The following is a 23,270-nucleotide window of genomic DNA, read 5'->3' as shown; positions in this document are numbered from 1 at the left end:
ACAGGCAGCTCTGGCCCAGAAGCCCCAGGGTCTGGTTCCACTGTCGCCCCCCAGAGACCTTTGGGAATGAGGCTCAGGGAAGCTTGGAGTACCGTCTCCTTCTCCCGGCCCATGAGCGCCTCCTCTTCTCAGAGGCAGGCCCTGTTCTGGAGCAGACAGCATCCTGTACCAGGACAGACATCCTGCTTGGGAGGGGTGACGATGGTCGTACCCCACACCTCCAGAAAGGGGCCGGGGCTGCTGGTTTAGTCAGCTCAGGCTGCTGTAAATGCCACAGACCACTCAGTGGCTTAACTAACAGATGTATCTCTCTCGGTTCTGGAGGCCGGGAAGGGAAGAGAGGCTGATTCAGAGGCCAAGGCCTAGAACGAGGACTGACCCAGTGTGACAGGGTGAGCTCCTCAGTTCTCTCTTCTCCAGCCCCAATTCTGGACCTCCTCCAAGCATTCCGATCAGGGACAAATTGGAACATGCTCAGAGAGGGAGTCCCCGGGATCAGGAATAATTCAGCCTCATTGTCAGGACCCACTGTCGTGTCTTTAAACATGTTACAAGAGTCCACAGCTTTGAAGCAAAAGTTTGAGGACTTACTTGGGTTAAATTAAAAGCACAATTTTATATTTTCTTGTCAAACAACTTCACTTGGGGCAACAACTGAAGTATAATTTAATTCAACAGGATATATCACACTTGGAGGGAAAACACAAAAACCTCCTTAAATTAAAGCCAAACATGCTTTCCAAGGCCCAACACTGACATTTCCAGATTGACAGAATGAGTTTGTTTCCATAAAACAAAATCTTGAGTCCAAAGTCTGCCTTTGAGACAGTTTTCCACTTCATGCTCCGTTTCTCCGGGCTCAGGGAACGATGCTCGTGGCCTTCCTCAGGGCCAGGTAGCCCGTGACCACGTCGGACGGCAGCCGCCGAATGTAGGAAAACTCCTCGATGGTGCTGAAGCGCAGCTTGCTCTGGGGGTCAGTGTAGCTGGCCTGGGTGAGAGACAGGCACAGAGAAGGGCAGAAAGTTGTTGTCAGAGTTGAGATTTCAGATCAAGATAAACATTATTTTTCTGTTTTACTGAAACTGAAAAATGTCTTCATCACGTCTGACTCTGTCACCAAGAATGCTAAATCGCTCAGTTTGGCAAAGACACATTAGTCTTCCCAGAACTGAGAAAGGCTTCAGGGTATGGACAGGAGGAAGGGTGAATAACCACATCAGACACCGGGACTCCTGTGGTTGGTGCCTCAGGGCTACCAGCAACAGGTCCAAACCGAATTCATCCTTCCCTGATCCCCGCCTTCAGACGCCACCTGCTTCAAACAAATGCTCCGGCTCTGTCACCCAAGGCCGGGGCAGGGGGGCACCCCGTCCCCACACCACCTACTCCCAGTGCGCTGCTCTCTTGCTCCCCCTCACCGCCCCCAGGTCACTTCCATGGCTCCCTGGGCTACCCTGCAGTGCCGGAATGGCCACCCACGCTCCTCCACTGGAAAGGGCTGCCATCTGACACCTGCAGCCAGGGGCATCTTTACAACCTGCAGCTCCGATCATGTCTTTCCTCGTGAAACCTTTCAAGGGCCCAAGTCCGCAGCACAGCTCCTCAGGCCCTGCCTGGGCCCCCCCTTCCGAGCCTCTGCCTCGGCCACGTGTCCCCACCGTCCGGTTCCAACCACCCCGGCTCTAAGCGCCTCCCTCCCGTCCTGCCCATTTGCCCTTTCCTTGCCCAGTGACCGCCCGCTCATCCCGAAGTCGCATCATCGGGGACGCTTTATCTGCCCACAGGCAGTCAGGACCCTATCCTCACGTTCACCTCAGTACCCCTGTCTCCGGTGGAATGCTTACCTCTGTTGCTCTTACGTTTATCATCTGTGGGACTCTGCCTGAAGTCTAGGCTGTGAGTCTCCACGAGGCAAGAACCCCGTGGCTTGCTTATCACTGGATCCTGGCTGTACTGAGTCCTAGTGCGATGCAGAGCGCACAGTGGGCCTTCAGCTACCATGAATGAGGGATGAGTGAATGAACAAACCAATGAACGATGGGGAGACACAGAAAAGAGAACTTGTTTCCCACTGATATATCAAAATTCTCTTTTGGTCTGTTCTCCCCACGTGCAGAGTGGAGACAATATTCACTTACTATCTACCTCAAGGCACATGGCTCCTACAGATTTTGAAACAGAAAACATGAGGGTGAGTCATTTGGAGCTCCTTTAAAAAATTATAAAAGATGCCATTAACATCTAGACCGGTAACAGCCAATTACTCAGGTGTGGACTGTTTGCACCAGTGCTGGTCGTCTCTGCATGGACCCAGACGCGCTGGGATCTAAGGAGGGAGGGAGGCTTGGTGAAGAAGCAACAAGCTGAAGGGAACTTAGTCATGGGTTTCTCATGCTCTGAAAAGTCTTCAGTTCCATCACTGGGGATCTCCCTAAGGTATCTGAGGTCTGTGTGTTAGGAAAATGAGATTATTCCTAAAAAGCTAAGATTAATTAAAGTTCTATCTAAAACAGAACTTTGATCCTTTGGCTTAATCTAGATATTGCGTTTCTGTACCACATTTCCTTTCATGCCACTCATATAAAGGAAGGCTTAACTGGAAAAACAGCAGCAGGTCCCTTCTGAGGGCTCCTGGCCATGAGGCAGTTAGATGTACTATCTGGCAGGGGAGCTGCCCTGCAGTTCCGAGCAGGGGTGCAGGCATGTGCATCTGGCTTTGATTATCTGGCCTCCATGGATGAACCAGCCCTGGCCCGGTTCCATCTCTGTGGCTGCCTCACTCCCACCACCAAACTGTGCCAAGCCCGCCAGCCCAAGTTCAGGCCTCACTGCCAAGAAGGCTGCTGAACAAATAATGTGGAATACAGAGAACTGTTGCACCAACAAAGAGGTCAAACAAAAACTTGCACGGACCAGACCTGACCTAGTATTCTGAACAGAGGGAAGGAGGCTGGGTGACACCTCAGAGATGAACAAGTAAAGAACTGGACTCCTGCGGTCTGCCCTCCTCTGGGCTCCGTCCCACCAGCCTGAATGAAGCAAAGGCCCCCTGCCCAGAGGGCAGGCAGCACACGGCTTTTCACGCCTCCCTTGTTACAGGGGGACAGGCAGTATATGCTGCTCCCCCATCTCACCCAGAGCCTGGTAACAAGGGCTAAACACAGGTGTGACCCTGCATCCCTTCCAGCCAGGCCCCAACACAGGGGAAATGGCCACTGGCTGGAACAGATGGGTCAGTGTAAACATGAGCCCGGCTTTATTTTATTTTTTAATTTTTTTGCGGTACGCGGGCCTCTCACTGTTGTGGCCTCTCCCGTCGAGGAGCACAGGCCCCGGACGCGCAGGCTCAGCGGCCATGGCTCACGGGCCCAGCCGCTCCGCGGCATGTGGGATCCTCCCGGACCGGGGCACGAACCCGTGTCCCCTGCATCGGCAGGCGGACTCTCAACCACTGCACTACCAGGGAAGCCCCCGGCTTTACTTTTTAATTACGTAAGTTTAATTTATACAAGTAACAGGTGAACATATTCTCCTCTAAAAAAAAGAAAACACTGCAAATAAGACTAAAGTGTCCTTTTACTACCATCTACCATCCAGAAGTCCTTTGTCTTCCCCTGAGGAAAGTGCTGCTTGGTGGGCACCCTTCCAGACCTTGTTTATAAATATACCCTCACACACACATACAAACACACCAGAGAAGTGCCCAGTATTTTTTGTGACTGTGTATTGAGTTTTACTGAAGTGGTACCATGCTACTTATCCTGCTTTGCACCACATCTTGGAAGTTTACCCATGTTGTTACCTATACATCAAACTCACAGAATAGTATGAACCCCCCAGCCCTACCCCACTGGTTGAACTTTATGTTGTTTCCAATATTTTGCTAACACATTTTCTCATAAGCACTTCTGCATGAAGCTCCTTGTACACAATATTTCTCTAGGGAGCTGGCTGGAAGGCAAATTGCTAGGTCGTAGGCCTCTACCTTTTTGTCTCGATAGGTAGTGCCAATCGTTTTCCCGAGAATGTGTACCAGTGTGGCTCCCACCTCAAGACAGCCATGTAGGAGGATGTCCATTGTCTATGTTGGTGACAAGGCATATAACCAAATGTCTTCATTTCTTTCCTACCTGATGAGTCTTTTTCCTAATTATCATTGAACATCTGCTCATTGGTCATCTGTATTTCCTCCTTGTAATTGTCTGTTCATATTCTTGTAGCTGATTCTTCTATGGGATTGTCTTTCAATGATTTGGTAGAGTTCTTTGTTTATTCAGAATGTCTTAATTCTTACACACAGTGGGGCAATAGGTTAGTTATGTATAACGTGACAAGTCCTTTGCCAATGGCATAAATGGGCCTGGAACAATGCTTCTCAAAATGATGTTCATGCCTCCTAGTGTGTGAAAACCACTCCACTAGCAGATGAGCTGCCTGATAGTGGTGAGGATAAAGCTACATTCTAAGGGGCCACCCTCCAAGTCTGGCCATAAACCATGGCTTCTACAAGCTCAGCACAAAATGGTACAGGGAGAAATTTCCACTTTGGGCCATAACAGAATAACTTGTGCCAGATGAGCCCTCCTTCCATAAACAACTGTTAAAATGGGTCAAATATATGAGGCAACTATTTTCAGGCAGTAGACAAGAGATAGCATAAGACTACAATATTTTTCTCAAATGGAAGTCCCCTCAGGGGACCTTTCGAAAAAGATACATGCCCATGAATGGATGCAGAAAGAAGAACCCAACACAGACACACAGACACAGACACACACATACACACACAGACATCACTTTATAGTGCTTCTGCTCTCCCTGTTTTTTAGAATCATTATATTTAAGGTCTATGTTAAAAAGTCTGTAGTACTCTGAAGAGTGTGTGCTCTTTGGAGGAAAAGCTAAAACATATGACTAACTCAGAGAGGAAAACTAACATTATTTTCAAAAATATAATAAAAAATCTTTCCCAATATCATTAATTTAGTGTGCTACAGAAGTTGGAGGCACACATTTTCATAAAAAGGTAAAGCATTTAAATGATGTATATGAGCTTCAAAAAGTGAGGTGTCTCATTATTTCTACAGTTATGAAAAGAAGCCCATCTTCCAAATTTAATAATAATGAAAAAGGATGAAGAAAGCGAGCAGAAAATTCCACACTTCATCCACATTCTGCAAACAAGGAAACGAGGTTCTCTGGGGTCACTGAGGTTCGGGGACTTACCCAAGTCCCACTTGTCCAACTGCACTGCTGGTTTTCAAACTGTTTTCCCTAGAAGCACCGTAGGGGTCCCTGGGGTGGGGAGTGGGGGGAAGGGCAGAGGACCAGATCCACACGGGGTCACAGTGGGCAGGTGGGCTCCAGGGGATTCTGTAAAAGATTTCGTTTGGAAAAGGGATTCTGATGCTTAAAAATAATTTGACAATCACTATCTCTACCATAGTGCCTCTTTAAAGAAGGTTAATTTTTTTTTTTTAAGTATTGGGTTGGCCAAAAAATTTGTTCAGGTTTGTCCATAAGATCTTACGGAAAAACCCAAACGAACTTTTTGGCCAACCCAATACAATCATCTCTAAATTGCAGGATTTTTTTTTTAAACTTCAGCAATAAAAATGGGAAATGGTTGTTTCTTTCACGTTCTCTCATATAGTTAACAAGCAGAGGATGGGAAACTAACACTCAGGTCTCCTGCTTTCGGGAGCAACCCTCGCTCCAGGCTGCCCACATGGGTGCCCCAGGTTGCAGCCACTCTTAAATAACTGAGTGAATGCTTCCGCACAAACCCATTACCTGTTCAGAGTACACGGGCTCCGGCAGGACCAGTGTCAATATCCAACACCTTCTAAATAGACAGTACCGTGAAATCTCCTTCTCAGTTCAATGTTGTAAGACACAGAGATGTAATTATACTCACAAGAAGACCTGAAACATCAGAATACTTCTTAGCTGGTTTAAAGGACGGAGGAGCATCAATACTGAAGTCTGGGGAAAAAAAAAAAAGAAAATAACTAAACTGGCTTTAAAAAGTTCAGACCCTTTCCCTTTCTTTTTCCCTAAAATACTGCTTGATAATATTCCTGAACTTTTTACTTTGCGATTCAGTACTCAGAGAATTCTCTGGGGAAATAATGCAGGATGTCATAGACCAAGTGCAGGCTCCAGATCCTGCTCTGCCCTGTCCCCAGGGACCCTCCCCTCCAGCAGAACCACGGGAAAGCTCATCTGCCCACAAGCTACTTTCACTGTCTCCAGTTACACGGACTGATGTGATGAGATGCCAAACAACCCGCTAATTGGATCTGAGCATCCAGACACCGGAATGTCCACACCCAGGCAACTGACTAGTTCAGTTGTCACCCGTCTGAGTCACCCCCATGAAAGACGTGCAGTGGGGCAAGAGATGGAAGGAAGTTCGAACCTGTACTTTCCATGGAAGTTGAGCAGAACATGTTAACACAGATTTGGAAATACTGCAACATACTACCGCTGCAGATCGAAATGTTAACAGTGACACTAAAACCCACACGTCCATGACAACGCAAACACACAGGTTCAACACAGAATACAGCTATGAGGAAATACACACATAATCTCCCTATGTGGATGCCACTGTAAAATTCCCAAGCTAAAAATTGTTTCTACGTGAATGCAAACACAATAATGTGGGTTTGTTATAAGAAAGTTCCTAGTCTGACATTATAAACACATCGGAGGTTCCAGTCAGCTCACAGTTAGGATCATTCAGTTGCCATGGCAGTGCCCTTTCAGAAGCCAGAATCTGTTTCAGGTTCTTCCAGGTTCTATTCTTCTTGCCAGCCGCTGCGCCACCGTGGCCAGAGTGCTCGAGGCGAAAACACGGATTGGAAGAAACAGAAATCAGGGGAGATGATCACTTCAGTATCTGACATTTATGCATATTCATAACTGTAATAAACCCCTCATTCCATCAGCAGTCAGTGTACCCTAAGGCTTTTTAAAAAAGTATTACACCGTACACTTTAATCTTACTTATAAAAAAACACAGCTTTTGGATTGTCAAAACATATGAGTTAGTTGGTGACGGAGTAGAAACAAAAGGTTATTTTTTTATATGCACATAGAAAATCACATCCTTTGTTGGGTCTTACTTTATGGAGTTCACTCATGAATTTCCCACTACTTTAAATTTACTACAGGGTTAGATTTAAACTCATGACCACATCTCCAAACTCCTTTCTGAGGGCCAGTCTCCACCTTGTAAATTACTGGTGCTCCAGGAAAACCCAAGGAGGCCTCAATCATGGCACAGCAAGCCTTCTGGAATTTTTTTTTCTTTGTTGTCTTATGACGATGACAAAATAAAATGGAAGGAATACAAAAATCTGTTACAACTGTTAACGCTGTATTTTCAAAGCTAATTAATGAAAAATAAACTTCAATGGTATAATCTGAATCATGTAATTTATCCTACCCCTCAAGCACTCCTCTTTCAGTTAATTATTTCAAGCCTCATCTAAATCTTATGAAGAAGGAAGGTGAGCAATCATCGTGGAAGTGACCCACTCTCAAGATGGTATCCTTTAATGAGTTCCACAAAGGACACCAAAATCCTTGGGAGCTGGCACACTGGGAGGTCAACAGGAAGGGCCTTCTTCTCCTGCCCCTACGTCTCCTACAACAGCCCACAGTGGAGGAGGCGGTGACTTGGGCTGATGGAGACGGGGCACCAGTGCTGCCTGGGCTGCAGGCCCAGCAAGATCAGGGGCCGAGGTACAGTTGCTTGGGTTTTTATTTCTAAAACACCTTAGATGCTTACCACAAAGTTGGGATCCTTAAATGGCAAAGGTTTGGCAGCTTTTTCAAGAGGTCCTGTGCTAAAATCGGAGGGCACCATTTTATTCTCACTCACGCCTTCCATGCTGATACCCTTAAAACATAATAAGAATAGTACGAGGTCAGCGTCCTTTAGCTGAGCTTCCTAACTCAGCTCTCAACAAGACGTAAGATGACAGTACCGGACACGCGAGGGGAGACGGTGCGCCCAGAGCCCCAGCGGGCGGCCTGCACCGGGGGAGAGCCTGGAAGCAGCACCCGCTGTGCAGAAGCCACAGCAGAGGCAGCCAGGACCCCAGCCGCCAGGCTTCCTGTCCCCTGAGTGCCAAGCACAGGTGTCTCACTACTACAAGATGGGTGCTATTATCCCCAGTTTACACAGAAGAAAACTGAGGCTCAGGTATACGGGTTCAAGGCCACACAGGGATTACCTCTGGATTCAAACCCAGGTGGAGGCAATTCCAAAAGGCCCCACCATCTCCGTGACACCACATGGCCCCTATTCCTGCCCATCTTGTCAAATTGTGTCTTGAAACATTAAGACAAAAAAGGTCCAGCCCCTTTAAGGGTCTCATTGGCTGGAGAACCCAGGATGGAGCTGGTACGCGTAAGGGCACAACAGGTTGTGGGCATTCTGAGCACGGAGAATAAAGGGAGAGCAGGCTGGGGGCCACGGTCACCTGGCTGCGGCAGAGAGCGCCCTGACAAGCAGGCTAATGCACTTTAAAACAAAAAACCTTTGAAGCCAAGAATCAGGAAGAAAATACAAGCCAAAGGAAGACATCACTTCTGATTTGTAATGCTACTTCCAATCTTCCCAGACCGCAATAGACTGTTTTATAATTGATATATAATTTATATACAGTGAAATGTGCAGATCTTAAGTGTACGTTTCATGAGTTTTGCCAAATGCTTCCACTTGTGTAATCCAGGTCCCTAACGAGGCAGAATATTTCCATCATCTCAGAAAGTGCCCTCATGCCCCTTCCTAGTCAATACCTTCCAACGTCAGGCAGCCACTGTTCTATTTCCACCACGTTACTTTGGCCTGTTCTAGAAATTTATATGAGTGGAATCCGACAGCATGTACTGTTTGCTGTGTTTGGCTTCTTTAGCTCAGCATAAAGTTTCTGAGGTTTGTCCATGTCGCTGCATAGATTGGTAGATTGTCTCACAGAATTTGTATACCATTCAGCAGAGCGGTATTCCGCTGTATGGATGTACCACAATGTGTCTGTCCATTTTCTTGTTGATGAAATGTGGGTCATTTTCAGTCTTCAGCTATTATAAACAAAGCTGCTGTGAACATTCTGTACAAGTCTTTATGTGGACATGTGTCTTTACTTCTCCTGGGTAAATACCTACTAGTGGAAAGGGTTATAGGGTGAATAAACTTTATGAGAAACTGACAGATCATTTCCCTAAACGGCTGCACTCTTTGACACTCCCAGCAGGAGTGTATGAGAGTTCTGGGGGGTGGGGGAGACAGGGACCACCCACCCTGCTGCAATAGTTCCCCGAACAGTTTCTTCTCACACACCTTCCGAGACTCCTCTCCAGGGTCTCTCCTGTGGGTATGTGCTCCCTCTCCTCTGCCCACAACCCTTCTTCTATCTGGACTGCCCCTCACCTTATCCTCCCCCTATTCACGGTCTTTCCTAACTTTTCTCCCCTCCAAGGCCTAGCTCTCTAAGAACTAAGACGCCTCCAATTTCGCAACCTTTTCCCACCATCTATAGCTACAGTTCCCTCTCTCTTTCTTTTCCTATCCTCCCCTCCCTCCCCAGTCCTTTGCCTTTATCTGGCCCTTCCTCAGCTCTGGGGTTCAGGGGAGGGCCTCAGAAGCACACATCTTGCCCTCTCCGTTTTCTACAGCACACTCAGCGACACACTTCTAAATGTAAACTTGACGTAACTCCCCTATTACAGCTCATCAGTGCTTCCCACTGCCCTGGGGCACAAGTCTGGCCCCCTGGCCTCCTCTCCAGCCTCCCCTCTTGCACCCCTCCCTCCTGTATTTTGTATTTTCTGGTCCAGAATCCATGGAGTCATTTTCTGTAAGCATAAAGAGTTTCCATTTTTTTCCATTTTTATTTATGCTCCACTAAAATTTCCATTGGGATTAGTCCATGCCAGTTTTACTTTTGCAACAAAGATTAGATTTAGCATTTTGTACATAACCAACTTTTTATTGCCCTTGGGATTTTTCCTTCATGGTCATAGTATTTCTGCACATACATGTGTCCTGAGAGACCCAATCTGATGAGGAAGATTTGATTTTTCCCATCACATTTAATCAGTAACCAACGTTAGCTTGAGTAGTTCTGGCCAGTTGTCAATGTTATTTAGTGTTGACTATTTGTAAGAGTAATATCATAAATTGGATACATGACTGATAGTTAGTATTTAAGTCTTGGTTAGTCACTGAAATAACAACAGCTTTGTGAAACAGGCAGGGAACAACAGACCAGAAGAAGGAGAGACAAAGGAGAGAGGTGAGCAGATGAGGGAAGGGACAGATTCCAAGGGTGAGAAGGCACAGGGGGTCAGAACAACCTGCTTCACCATCTGGCCCAGGCTTCCGTGCCCTGCATCTAACCCAGTGCCTGGCACAGAGTAAGCCCCAAATAATCACTGACTGATTAACTGACTGGAGTTAAGGAATAAGACAACGCAGCGTCACTCCATGCCAGCATCAGTATTTGAGATGTGTATGCTCCGGAGTTCACTGTAAGGAATCGTCTCTGGATGGGATGCAGTGGCCAAACCCAAAGAAACACAGGAAGGATAATTCAGAAACGACTGGGCTTGGTTACCTATAGGGCACAAGGGAACAGGGTGGGAGGAAGGGGAGATGGGAAAGGATAAGAGAGGAGTAAACTTCTCCAAGTATAGTTATTTGTAAAGTTTTGACCTTTTGAACCATGTTAAAGTTTCACATACAAACAAATAAATAAATAAAACCAACCAGCAAGCATCGGGCAGCAGATAGAGAAAATGGAATACAAACAAAAACCAATTTAACTGAGGTTTGAATGAATAACTCAACCACACTGAAGGGGAGGAAGGGAGAAATAACGTTAGTGATGTGAACATAGTATTCTTACCATATAACCTAAGGTTAGAGGCAAAAAGAACCAGGAACAATTGGTAGGTTTGTTTCTCACAAGGGTACCGGTTAATAATTCTGAAACTACACATCTTCTAAGATGAGGCAAATAAGGAATGAGGGGCGGCTATAATGAACCTTGTGCTATTGGATGGAAATCACAGGTCAGCAATAGGAATTCATGGTTTCTAACATATATACAGACAGATAAACACAGAAATGGATACAGAGGCATTAAGTGATCCAGGCTCAGTGTTTCCTGAAACTCATATCCAATGGCACTGGAAAGTCCAGATATCACCTACTGTTATGAAAACATAAAAAAACAATAACAGAAGACTGGGAACTTCAGAAAGAAAAGGGGAACAATGGAATGAGTGAAAAAAACTGGGGTAAATATAATAGACTATCATTAGCCTCATGAGTTTCTTAAATTCTATATGATGTCAAAGCATGGGGGGTGCTTACACACACACACACACACACACACACACACACACACACACACACCCCTACATTTCCTAGCTCTTCCATGGAGATGGCTGGGAACAATAAACAATAGGGACACCAGGTATAGATCCTGGTTTCTAAATATTGTTCTCCAAGAACTAGTAATCTTTGAAGAAATGGCTGATTCCAGGGCTGGGGCAGGGAAGTACAAGATGAGCCTTGTGGCGCCAGAAAGTAAGAAAACACTTGTATCAGTTTGCTAGAGCTGCCTAACAAAATACCACAGACTGGGTGGTTTAAATAACAGAAACTTATTTTCTTACAGTTCTGGAGACTAGAAGTTCAAGATCAAGGTGTCAGCAGGGTTGGGTTTTCCTGAGACCTGTCTCTCTCTCTCTTTTTTTAAAATTGTTTTTTAAAATTTTATCTTATTGAAGTATAGTTGATTTACAATGTTGTATTAATTTCTGCAGTACAACAAAGTGACTCAATTATACATATATATACATTCTTTTTCATATTCTTTTCCACTACAGTTTATCACAGGATATTGAGTATAGTTCTCTGTGCTATACAGTAGGACCTTGTTGTTTATCCATTCTATATATAATAGTTTGCACCTGCTAACCCCAAACTCCCAACCCATCCTCCCCCCACCCCGTCCCCTGGCAACCACAAGTCTGTTCTCTATGAGATCTATCTCTTTGGCTTGTGGATGGCCATCTTCTCACTGTGTCCTCACATGGTCTTTTCTCTGTATACACGCCCTCCCCACCCCATCCCTTTCCCTCTTCTTATAAGGATACCAGTCATACTGAATTAGGGCTCCACCCTTATGACCTCATTTAACCTTAATTACCTCCTTAATGGCATTATTTCTAAATACAGTAACATTCTGAGGCATACTGGGGGTTAGGACTTTAACATATGAACCTTGAAGGGACACAGTTCAAGTCCATTACAGCACTCGAAAAGTGATGGGCGTAAATTAAAGGACATAGGAGTCAGTTTGAAGAGGTTCCCACTGGCCAAATCTGGACAATTTGCTCAACATCATGAGTCAGTAGGGAAATAGAAATCAAAACCACAATGAGATATCACTTCACACCCACTAGGATGGCTACACTCAAGGACATAATAATGTGTTGGTGAGGATGTGGAGAAACTAGAACCCTCATACATTGCTTGTGAGAATGTAAAAGGGTGCAATCACTTTGAAAAACAGTCTCCTGGCACTATTTACAATAGCCAGGGCATGGAAGCAACCTAAGTGTCCATCGAGAGATGAATGGATAAAGAAGATGTGGCACATATATACAATGGAATATTACTCAGCCATAAAAAGATATGAAATTGAGTTATTTGTAGTGAGGTGGATGGACCTAGAGTCTGTCATACAGAGTGACGTAAGTCAGAAAGAGAAAAACAGAAACTGTGTGCTAACACATATATATGGAATCTAAAAAAAATTGGTTCTGATGAAACTAGGGGCAGGACAGAAATAAAGACACAGACGTAGAGAATGGACTTGAGGACACGGGGTGGGGGGGCAGGCGGGTAGAGGGTAAGCTGGGATGAAGTGAGAGAGTGGCATGGACATATATACACTACCAAACGTAAAATAGATAGCTAGTGGGAAGCAGCTGCATAGCACAGGGAGATCAGCTTGGTGCTTTGTGACCACCTAGAGGGGTGGGATAGGGAAGGTGGGAGGGAGACGCAAGAGGGAGGGAATATGGGGATATATGTATACATATAGCTGATTCACTTTGTTATAAAGCAGAAACTAACACAACATTGTAAAGCAATTATACTCCAATAAAGATGTAATAAAAAAAACAACAGTCTGCTGGGTCCTCAAAATGTTAAACATAGAATTATCATATGACCCCCAAATTCAACTCCTAGGTATATACCCAAGAGAAATGAAAACATATGTCTATGCAAAAATCCATATATAAATAGTCATAGAAGCGTTATTCATAATAGCTCAAAAGCATAAACAACCTAAATGTCCATCAACTAATGAATGCATAAACAAACTGTGGCTTGTCCATACAATGGAGTATTATTCAACTGTAAGAAGGAATGAAGTACTGACACATGCTACAACATGGATAAACCTTGAATATATTATGCTAACTGAAAGAAGCCAGACACAAAAAGCCACATATTGTATGATTCCACTTATCTGAGGTACCTAAAGTAGTCAAATTCATAGAGGTAGAAAGTAGATGAGGGGTTTATCAGGAGCTGGCAGGACAGGGGAATGGGGAGTGACTGGTAATGGGGAGGGGGTTGCTTTGGGCGGTCATGGAAATATTCGACAATAAGATAGTAGTGATGGTAGCACAACTCAGTAAATTTATTATAAACCACTGAACTGTACCTTCTAAAGGCGTGAATTTTACGGTATACAAATTATATCTCAATAAAGCTGTTACAAATAAACAAACAAATAAATGTATGAAAGACTGAATGAAGAAGGCTAGTAATGGATTGTGACCCAGAGAACAAAATGAGAATGGACGAATACAAACACTGATTGTAAGAATGCAAAGGAAATGGGAGAGAAGAGAAAGCTCTTGCTCACAGCAGGATTCTAATAACTGTAGAAGGAAAGAAGGAATTAGAAAATCACCGTTTGGCAACCACCACTATAATAACTGTTGCAGGCAGGAACCATCAACAGACACTAAAAGTGGTTGGCAAAAGTGTGAAGAGAAACAGGATATACACAGTCTCAAGACACTGATACTTTAATACAAACAGGAACACAATAACCTCATAGTGGAGAAAACTGGCAGACACTGACTTACTAAGTGCTCACAGACACATCACCCGCAACGGGATGGATCGACATCAAGTTCCACGACATGAAGCGCGGAGAAGGGAACAGCATCCTTCTCTGCTCCTGCCAAAATGTATCACCCAAATCTAATCACGAGGAAATATCAGACAAGCCCGAACTGAGGAAGAGTCTATGAAACAATGAGCGGTGCTCTTCAGAAGTGTCATGGTCATGAAAGATAAAGACTGTTCCACATGACAGGAGGCTAAAAAGACATGACAACCAAGTGCAAAGTGTGAGCCTAGGCTGGATCCTGGACCAGACAAAGGACGAGAATAAGGTCTGTATATGAGGTATCAGTGTCGCTTCAACGTTCATTCCCTAAATTTGACCACTGTACTGCTGTTATATATGTAAGAGAATGCCTTTGGTTTTAGGAAATCCACACTAAAATATTTAGAGGATTAAAAAAATACAGTGGCCACGTGAGACCCTCCCCTGCACACAGCCAGCTGCCAACCTAACAGCGAATGAGCCACGGGCCCTGGGGAGGAAGCAATGGCTGGCATGCAGATGGAGAAGAGTGACAGGGACCTGCTCTGTCAGGAGGTGGTGGCGGGCTTCCCTGGTGGCGCAGTGGTTGAGAGTCCGCCTGCCGATGCAGGGGACATTGGTTCGTGCCCCGGTCCGGGAAGATCCCACGTGCCACGGAGCGGCTAGGCCCGTGAGCCATGGCCGCTGAGCCTGCGCGTCCGGAGCCTGTGCCCCGCAACGGGAGAGGCCACAGCAGTGAGAGGCCCGCGTACCACAAAAAAAAAAAAAAAAAAAAAAGAGGTGCCCACTAGCTGGAAGGCCTGTGAGGTGAGCAGGCCACCTGCCAGTGTCAGAAGAAGGATAGGGGCTGTTTTCCCCAGGAATCTGACAATTCACAAGGGCACAGCAAGACACCGGCGAGGAGCAGTCCGGTGGGTGGGGGCTGCCAGGAGGCTGGGCCTCCAGGGCAGCCTAAGTTAAGGGAGAGAGGGAAAAACAACCCTGCTAACTATGCAGTGAGCATCACGTCAGAGCAGAAAAGCCAAGCCAGCCAGGGCCAACTCAGGAAAAACAGGTGGAATGTGAAAGAGGTTTCCCAGGGCCAGATCCACTGTAAGTTTCAACTTCATTTGAGTTTTTCATAAAGAAAATCACTGCTTACATAATGTTGTTTCCATCTGGGAGAAAATAAACAAAAGGAAGTGTTCAGAAGCAAAGAGGAGATACTAGAGGGAAACGAAGAACCAGGCCCCAAGGCCTCCTATGGTGATTCCAGAACTACCCATGGAACACGCCTGGGTTGCAGGCCACCGTCCTCAGCAGGGACGTCGGCTTTTTCTCGTGGGCCAGAACAGCCTGCGTTCCTCCCTCTCTCCGTCTGCTTCTTCCCTGACTCCTAGTGGGGGGCTCAAAGGCGCCGGGTGCACAGTGAAATCCCGGGAGGGAACAAGGGCATCCTTTGAGGTCGGCTGTTTGCTCCCAGGTCCCGGGAGACCCAGGGGGATGCAACAGGAACACCTCGCTGGACTTGGGCAGGGGTGCGGCCCCAGAGGCAGCGGAGGAAAGTAGGTGCCTTGCAGCCCACATGGGTTGGCAGGTCTGGGCGCCCGCCCCCGGGAGAGGACATGCCAGCGGACAGAGGACGGGAGGCAATGGGAAGAGAGGGTCGGGAGTCCGCATCAGCCGCTCCAGCAGCAAGAAGCGGGTGAGGGTGATGCGCTCAAGCGCTGACTTCCACAACCGAACCCTCCTGTTCGTCTGGTCACCCCATCCTTATCTCCTCCCTCATCAGCAGGCCAAACCCCCGCTGAGGAGTCACGCTGAGGATGGGACAGGAAAGGATGCCATCCTGACACCAGCTAGGCCACGTCAACCTGGGGCCACTTGCTCCCTCTGCAACAGTGAAGGCTTGCTTCCCTCTCTGACCAGATGCAAAAGAACACCCGACTCCGGGCCCTGAGCGGGGTTTTCTGCTTTTCTTTCCTCTTTAAACCCACCCTCCATGGTACTGCGCCCTCGTTCTTCCCCTCCCCTGGGCTTCAGCCAAGCTGGACGCTCGGGTCTGTTAGTGATGGGATGAGAGGGAGAGACGTACTGTCAAGGGGAGGTTCAAGTCTGTGAGGCTGGGCTGCAGTGAAGTACAATCTGAAATGATGTATAGTTTCCATGTTACTAAACCATTATTCACACTAAGAGACTTTAGGAGCTGAACTGTCCCGCCCCAAGACACAAAAGCCCTGAGATCAGAGGAAAGGAATGAGGCCCGGCCCTAAGGGCTGTCCCCTCTTTGCAGCACGAAAAGAACTGATTAAGCCCCAAGGAAGAGGAACCCGGCCCGCCATCAAAGGACTGCTCCAGAGTCAGCAAGGCCTCAGCTCGCCCGACCAGGCCCAAATGCACCACTTCGTGTCTCCTTGGCAGCCTGCAGGGCCCTGACTCAGACTGAAAGGGGGCCTTCTGTCTGTGGTTACACAGAAGGGAGACAAATGTCCTCTGTCTTATCATTCATGAATCCAATGCCCCGTTACATCTATCTAATAGTAGTCTAGATTCAAATACCTGACCCTAGTCTAAAACTGCAGGGTTACTGTAGGGTTACTTGAAACACCAAAAAAGTGAGATGCAACCTAACATTCGATCAAGTCAATTAAAAGCACTTAATTCCTTGAGAAGACTATCAACATAGAGAAAGGGTCAAGAAACAGTGCTAAGTGGGACTTCCCTGGCGGTCCAGTGGTTAAGACTCTGCACTTCCAGGGTAGGGGGCACAGGTTCGATCCCTGGTCGTGGAACTAAGATCCCACATCCCATATGTTGTGTGGTGCAACCAAAAACAAACAAAAAGAAAACAGTGCTAAGTGAAAAGCAGGGCATGCAATGTTATACACCAAATACAGTTTCTGGAAAACTATATCAACACGTAGAAAACACAAATTATAATAATTGTGGGGGAAGAAGACTGGCTGACGTTTTGTGTCCACTTTAAAAATAGAAAAAAGAAAACTAACATTATCATGATTTTTTTAAAAGGTGGGGTAGAATGATTATTTTTTAGATGAATACATCAAATCAGTCCAGTGTTCTCTGGATGCCTCCAATTACAGAAGATTGTACCATCACCTGCACTCTGCACTAACCTTCTAAAGAAGCAACTGCTGCCTCTCAACTTATTTAGATGCTTTGCTAACTGCTTCACCATCACAAATCAGCCTGTTAGGTAACACTCGGTCTATAGGTCAATTAGGTTTCTCTGTAGATTTTATTAACTTGAATAGGCACTTGCAAAGTCTAAAATGCCCTGTATTGAGCTAATAAAATCCCCCACAAAGCTTTTCTCTGCACCTTGGATTTGGTTACATTAGAGATCCAATTACATCTTCTAAGGTAGAGACTGGTAAGAGTGATATTAAGAGAGGCAGTCAAGAGAAAAAAATGTGGACTCTGGACGGTCTGTCTGGGTCCCAATACTGACCCTACGAACCTGTTAGCTGTGTGACCATGGAAAAGTTACTTAACTTCTCTATGCTCCTGTCTTTTTACCTGCAGAATAACAATTCACAGAGAATTAAATGAGATAGTACTTAGAAGGTGCCTAGAACAACATTTGGTACACACTAAATGCCCACTAAATATTATTATTATTTATCATGACTTCTTTCACTTTAGCACAGCACAGTGTATCTGTTCTCCAGCCCAAGTTAACACTAATCATTTTCAAAATATCGTGACCAGAATGGATGGGAGATGGCACTTTCCAGATTATGATGTAATTAATCAATAACTATATTACTTATACTGAAAATATAAATCCAAACACAGAATTGTAATTCTGTGACAATGTGTACAACTTAGCAAGCATAAACACCAATAATTTCTGTTGAACTAAAGATTCATCTTGATGGAATAATAAAACAATATTGTTTTAGTCCTGTTAAACTATTTAATACCATTTTCTAGGGTTGACATAAAGGAGACGTCTATAAATGCTTTGCTCAGAATACTTTTAGATCAAAAATATTCCCTTCAACCCCTGAGGACTTCCAAGCAGAAAGCCCTCTAAATTTCATCTAGTCACTCAATTTTCTTTAGAAATAGCATGCACATTCTGGAAAGTAAAACCCACCTTAAGAATCCATCGAGTTATCTTCACCAATTTCAAAAAGCACTCTAATGTCTATGTAAATGTCCTTTATAAATTTTTAAATCCCATGAAAGTTTTACAGACACTGCTTTTTTGTAAGACACAAAATAGCAGAAACTACTGAAATTTCGATACTGAAAGATCTCTAAAGTCCCTTTTAACTCAAGAACTACAATCATTTATATTAAAAAACCCACTCATTTCTCACTGATGAAAACTTGAGCAAACTCATACATGTACACGGTGCCGACTCTGGAAGGCCTTCCCCATCCAAACCCACCACCCCTCAAAGGCCACCTCGAGTCCCGCTTCTCCCTCCCCACCTCTCCTTCTCTGATGGACATCACCTATGCTGAATCCTCATCTTCCTGTGTCCCACCACTAAGAGAAGACCTATAATCGGCTTTGGGACATGGTTAGAAATGACGAGATTTTCCTAACTGTTTCAGATATGTGATAGGTAGAATTCAGAGATGGCCCTTAAGATTCCCGGCCTCTGGTGTACACACACCTTCTCCCCATTTTTAAGCAAATGCACCACTAATGTACGTACCACTGTGAAGGGATCTGAGATATATTTAAGGGATTTGCAATATATATCTTATATTTGACATATAATTAAGGTCTCAAGTCAGCTGATCTTAAACAAGAGACTATCCTGGTGGGCCTGCCCTAATCACACAAGCTCTCTAAAGAGTCAGAGACAAGAGAAGTCAGAGACATTTGAGGTGTGAGAGAGATTAGACACAAAAGAGATTCTCCACAGCTGGCTTCACAGATAAAGAAGATGTGGTACATATATACAATGGAATATTACTCAGCCATAAAAAGGAACGAGACTGGGTCATTTGTAGCGACGTGGATGGACCCAGAGTCTGTCATACAGAGTGAAGTAAGTCATAAAGAGAAAAACAAATATCGTATATTAAGGCATATATGTGGAATCTAGAAAAAGGGTACAGAGGAGCCTATTTGTGGGGCAGGAATAGAGATGCAGACGTAGAAAATGGAAGTGTGGACACGGGGTGGGGAGAAGTGGGGTGGGATGAGTTGGGAGATTGGGATTGACATATATACACTACCATGTGTAAAATAGATAGCTAGTGGGAACCTACTGTATAGCTCAGGGAGCTCAGCCGGGTGCTCTGTGGTGACCTAGATGGGTGGGAAGGGGAGAGGGTGGGAGGGAGGTCCAAGAGGGAGGGGATATAGGTATACATATAGCTGATTCACTTCATTGTACAGCAGAAACTAACACAACATTGTAAAGCAACTAGACCCCAATAATAATGAATAAATAAATAAATAAAGATGGAGGAGGCCATGTGGCTAGGAATGTGGACAGTGACAAATCGACAGCAAGGAGACAGGGACCTCAGCCCTACCACTGCAAAGAACTGAATTCTGCCAACAACCTGAGTGAGCCTCAAAAAAAGATTTTCCCCCAGAGCATCCAGGCAACAAACTAGCCCAGCCAACTCTTTGATTTCAGCTTGGTGACACCCTGAGCAGGGAACCAAACCACTCTTGTTGTGCCAGGACTTCTGACCTACAGAACCAGGAACTCATAGGTGTTACTTAAGCTACTAAATTTGTGGTCATTTGTTACGACAGCAATAGAAAACTAATACAATATGTGTAGGTCATTCTCTCCTCCTGGAAGGATTTTGGGATGGCAGGGACAAGCTATAATCCCTTGAAATGTCTTAAGCATACTGCTGGAGACATAACAGAAATAAATTCTTGCTGACTGAGCTCAATTGAAATGGGACAGAAAGGCTGAGGAGGGAACACAGATAAGGGTCGATTCAGGAAGACTCCAGACAGCCCTAAGGGCAGCATTGCGCAAATGCCTGCATTTGCTGTGGACAAGGGAACTAGGATGGAATGCTATGTTAGAGCAGGAAAAAAAAAAAACAAAAACAGCTAAGACTCCTTTCTGGAGATAGAAGTCAAGTTTTTTTCCTTCTTCATGAGATGCTGAGGGTGGGAGTCAGGTAACTGTATACCTCATTAGTTAAATGCCAGCTGGGAAGAGGAGAACAAAGAAAAGAATTCACCTTTCCAGGGAATGCCCTTCTCTTTCTAGCCTGAGGACTCGCTGAGGCTGATGAGATGGAGAAGACCCACAGGGAGTACCTAGGCAGCTCGTCCCCTCACTGAGAGCTCTAAGGCCACCAGAGTTGTGATTTCCACCAAGCCGGGTTACTGGGAATTCCCAGCATCCTGAAGGCATTCGTCCACTCTCTGAAGCCTGCTGTGGAGGAGCTGATGATCAATGCTACCTTTAGGGTCAAAACAATCATTCCTCCCAATATGTACTGACTACATTCCTTGGTCTCAGCACAGCTGGATATCAACATGCACCGTGCACATACTGGGAGAAAGTACTCGCAATGCATATATCTGGCAAAGGACCCCAACCAATAATATATAAAGAACTCCTATACATTAACAATTAAAAAAAACCCCAAAAAACAACAACACAATTGAGAAAAAAATCAGGCACCTCACAGAAGGTATCGGAATGGTCAAAAGCAAATTAAATAGTGATGACATCATTAGTAATCTGAGACACAAAAATTCAAACAAAGAAATACCATGACACAACCATCAGAATGGCTAAAATTAAAGACTTGATGCCAAGTATTGTTGAGGATGTAGAGCAACTGGAACTCTCATACTCTGCTGCTGAGAATGCACAATAGTGCAACTACCTTGGGAAATACTGTTTAACAATTTCTAAGTTCAATGTGTGTCTACCTCATGATCCAGCAATTCCACTACTATCCATTTACCCAAGAGAAATGAAAGCATGTATCTACCCAGATTTTTAGGAATGTTCAGAACAGCTTATGCATAAGAGCAAAAACTGTAAACAACTCAAATGTCCATCAGTTGTGGTATATTTACACAATATACTCTATGTACTGATACAGGTAATAACATGAATGAATGAATAACTCTCACAAACATTTTTTTCACAGAGAAGTCCAAACAGACACAAGAGAATATGCTGTATGATTCCATTTATATTCTGCTCAAAAACGCAAAGTCAATCTATGGTGAGAGATGTCAGAGTACTGGTTACCTCTGGCAGGGAGGGAAGAGAGTACTAACTGGAAAGGGTCACCAGGGAATATTCTGGGGCTCTTGGAAATGCTCTCTATCTTAATCTGGATGGTGGCCACATCGGTGGATACATATGTAAAGTCATTGATCACTATTCTTAAGATTTGGGCATTGTACTGTATGCAAATCATACATCAATAAAGTATTTTAAAAGGAAAAAAATGCACTACCAATTATCGACGGAGGAAGCCATAGACAGTTAATATCTCTAGAATGTCGTTCTGGGTTTAGGATGCCACGCCATGTGTTGGAGAGCACAAAATAACACACTCCATCTTTGCTTTCTCATTGCTTTAAATAAAATGAAGCAATTGCAGAGCCCCGATCTCCCAGATGCTGTGAAGTCTGTGCCAGGCGCTGTGCTCAGAGCTTAGGACCATGATCTCATTGAATCCTCATAACAACCGCATGAGGTAAGACCAAATCCACTTTGGGACAGGGAAACTGAGGGTCAAAAAAGCACTTTTCTGAGGATGAGGGAAATCATCTGTATCAATACATCTTTGTGTTCCTCCACACCGTTTATTAGGGCGCTCTGCACCTCACAGGCACTCGGTAAATGTCTGCAGAATGGACGAAGGTGAGACAGGAGAACCTCTGGTTGACTGAAACTCACATAAAGAGAAGTCCCGAGCCTCGCTCTAATCGCGACCCCGACGGGAAGGGGCGTCCCTACTAGTAAGGCAATAACAACCTCCCCACCTCCCCAGTTCTCCTCATGGACAATGCAACGCGGGTCATTCTTTAACCAAACTCCACGTATGCAAACTAAGGGGAAAAAATGTTTCATTTGCACCAGGCACCTGCGTTTACCCAAGAGGTACGACTGCAGGGCCCCGCCCACGCGAGGCGCCCCGCCTCCCAGTGCCCCGCCCCGCAGCCCGGCGCACGCGCTCTCCGCCCCGGCAACGCGCAGACTAGGGGAGTGACAGCGTACCTGCGCAAAGCCAGAGGCGGACACTTTTTTCTTCTTACTGGCGGTATAGCCCCCGGCGCTGCTGCCGTTGTGGAAAGGACTGGCCGGCCTCTTCTTGCTGTTCCGGGCTATCCCCGGAGTGGAAGTGGTGGCCACAATTGGAATTTGAGCCGCCATTCCTACCCCGAGTCTTCCTCCTACCCCCTCCCGACTTGGTCCCAGTGCAGGCCCTGGAACTTCCGGCCCGCCGTTACTTCCGTCTTAATGCTTTTGAAAACCCGGCCTGGACTCCGAAAGCTTTCGTTGACTTCTCTCGGCCAAATGTAAAAGGCGGAGCTCGGAGCTGTCTCTTCCTTCCGGGCGGGAGGGTGTCTGGCGGGCGGAGTGCTGCTGTTCACAAGCTCGGGCCCGGGCACGTGCTTGGACGTCCCCAGGGATTGAGGATTAGAACATCCCGTGATCTTTTTAAAACAACTGGATTTTTAAAAAGTTAATCACCACGTTGTCTCTTCTCACGTTAAGTCAGAAGATTGATCGCTTTTGATGTCTCTAAGTGTAAAGGTAAGGTCATTCTCTGTGGACTAGACAGACCGCCAGACTGCCAGCATTCCCCTTAGTCGCGGCCTTGTCGCGCACAAGTTTGTGTACGCTGGTGCCCAGATGGATTTGAACGGTAGAGTGGTTCTTAACCTTGAAGGGGTCACGGACCCCTTTGAGCATCTCAGCTCCCCTTTCTGCCCCCCCCCAAATTATACAGGCACAGACAAAATCTTACATACAGATTTCAGCAGTTCACAGATCTGCTAAAACCTATTTATGAACTTCAGTGGAACACCCCTCCCTCTTGTTATTTGCCACATGATACTCTGTACTTCTTCAA

General features: G+C 45.6%; 1 protein-coding gene across 1 annotated transcript; it reads right to left on the bottom strand.

Annotated features, from left to right (window-relative positions):
- Positions 1–642: 642 nt before the first annotated feature.
- INO80C (INO80 complex subunit C) lies at positions 643–22,706 on the bottom strand. Its single transcript, XM_067699337.1, has 5 exons — positions 22,412–22,706; positions 7,802–7,912; positions 6,736–6,847; positions 5,921–5,988; positions 643–991 (listed from the first exon to the last, which is right to left on the bottom strand). The coding sequence occupies exons 1-5, from the start codon at positions 22,565–22,567 to the stop codon at positions 860–862; spliced, it is 579 nt and encodes a 192-aa protein (XP_067555438.1). The 5' UTR covers positions 22,568–22,706; the 3' UTR covers positions 643–859.
- Positions 22,707–23,270: the final 564 nt, after the last annotated feature.

The sequence above is a fragment of the Pseudorca crassidens genome, chromosome 12, assembly GCF_039906515.1.
Source record: "Pseudorca crassidens isolate mPseCra1 chromosome 12, mPseCra1.hap1, whole genome shotgun sequence".
In the NCBI taxonomy this organism is placed as follows: Eukaryota; Metazoa; Chordata; class Mammalia; order Artiodactyla; family Delphinidae; genus Pseudorca; species Pseudorca crassidens.
Note: the sequence above shows the minus strand (reverse complement) of the source record. Positions and strands in the feature narration are given on the sequence as shown.

Coding starts and splice junctions, on each gene's coding strand:
- INO80C (XM_067699337.1), bottom strand. CDS start 22,567: ATGGCGGCTCAAATTCCAATTGTGGCCACCACTTCCACTCCGGGGATA. Junction 6,848..7,801: donor TTAAGGATCCCAACTTTGTG/GTAAGCATCTAA, acceptor TTTCGCCTCGAG/CACTCTGGCCACGGTGGCGC. Junction 992..5,920: donor CTGATGTTTCAGGTCTTCTT/GTGAGTATAATT, acceptor TCTCTCACCCAG/GCCAGCTACACTGACCCCCA.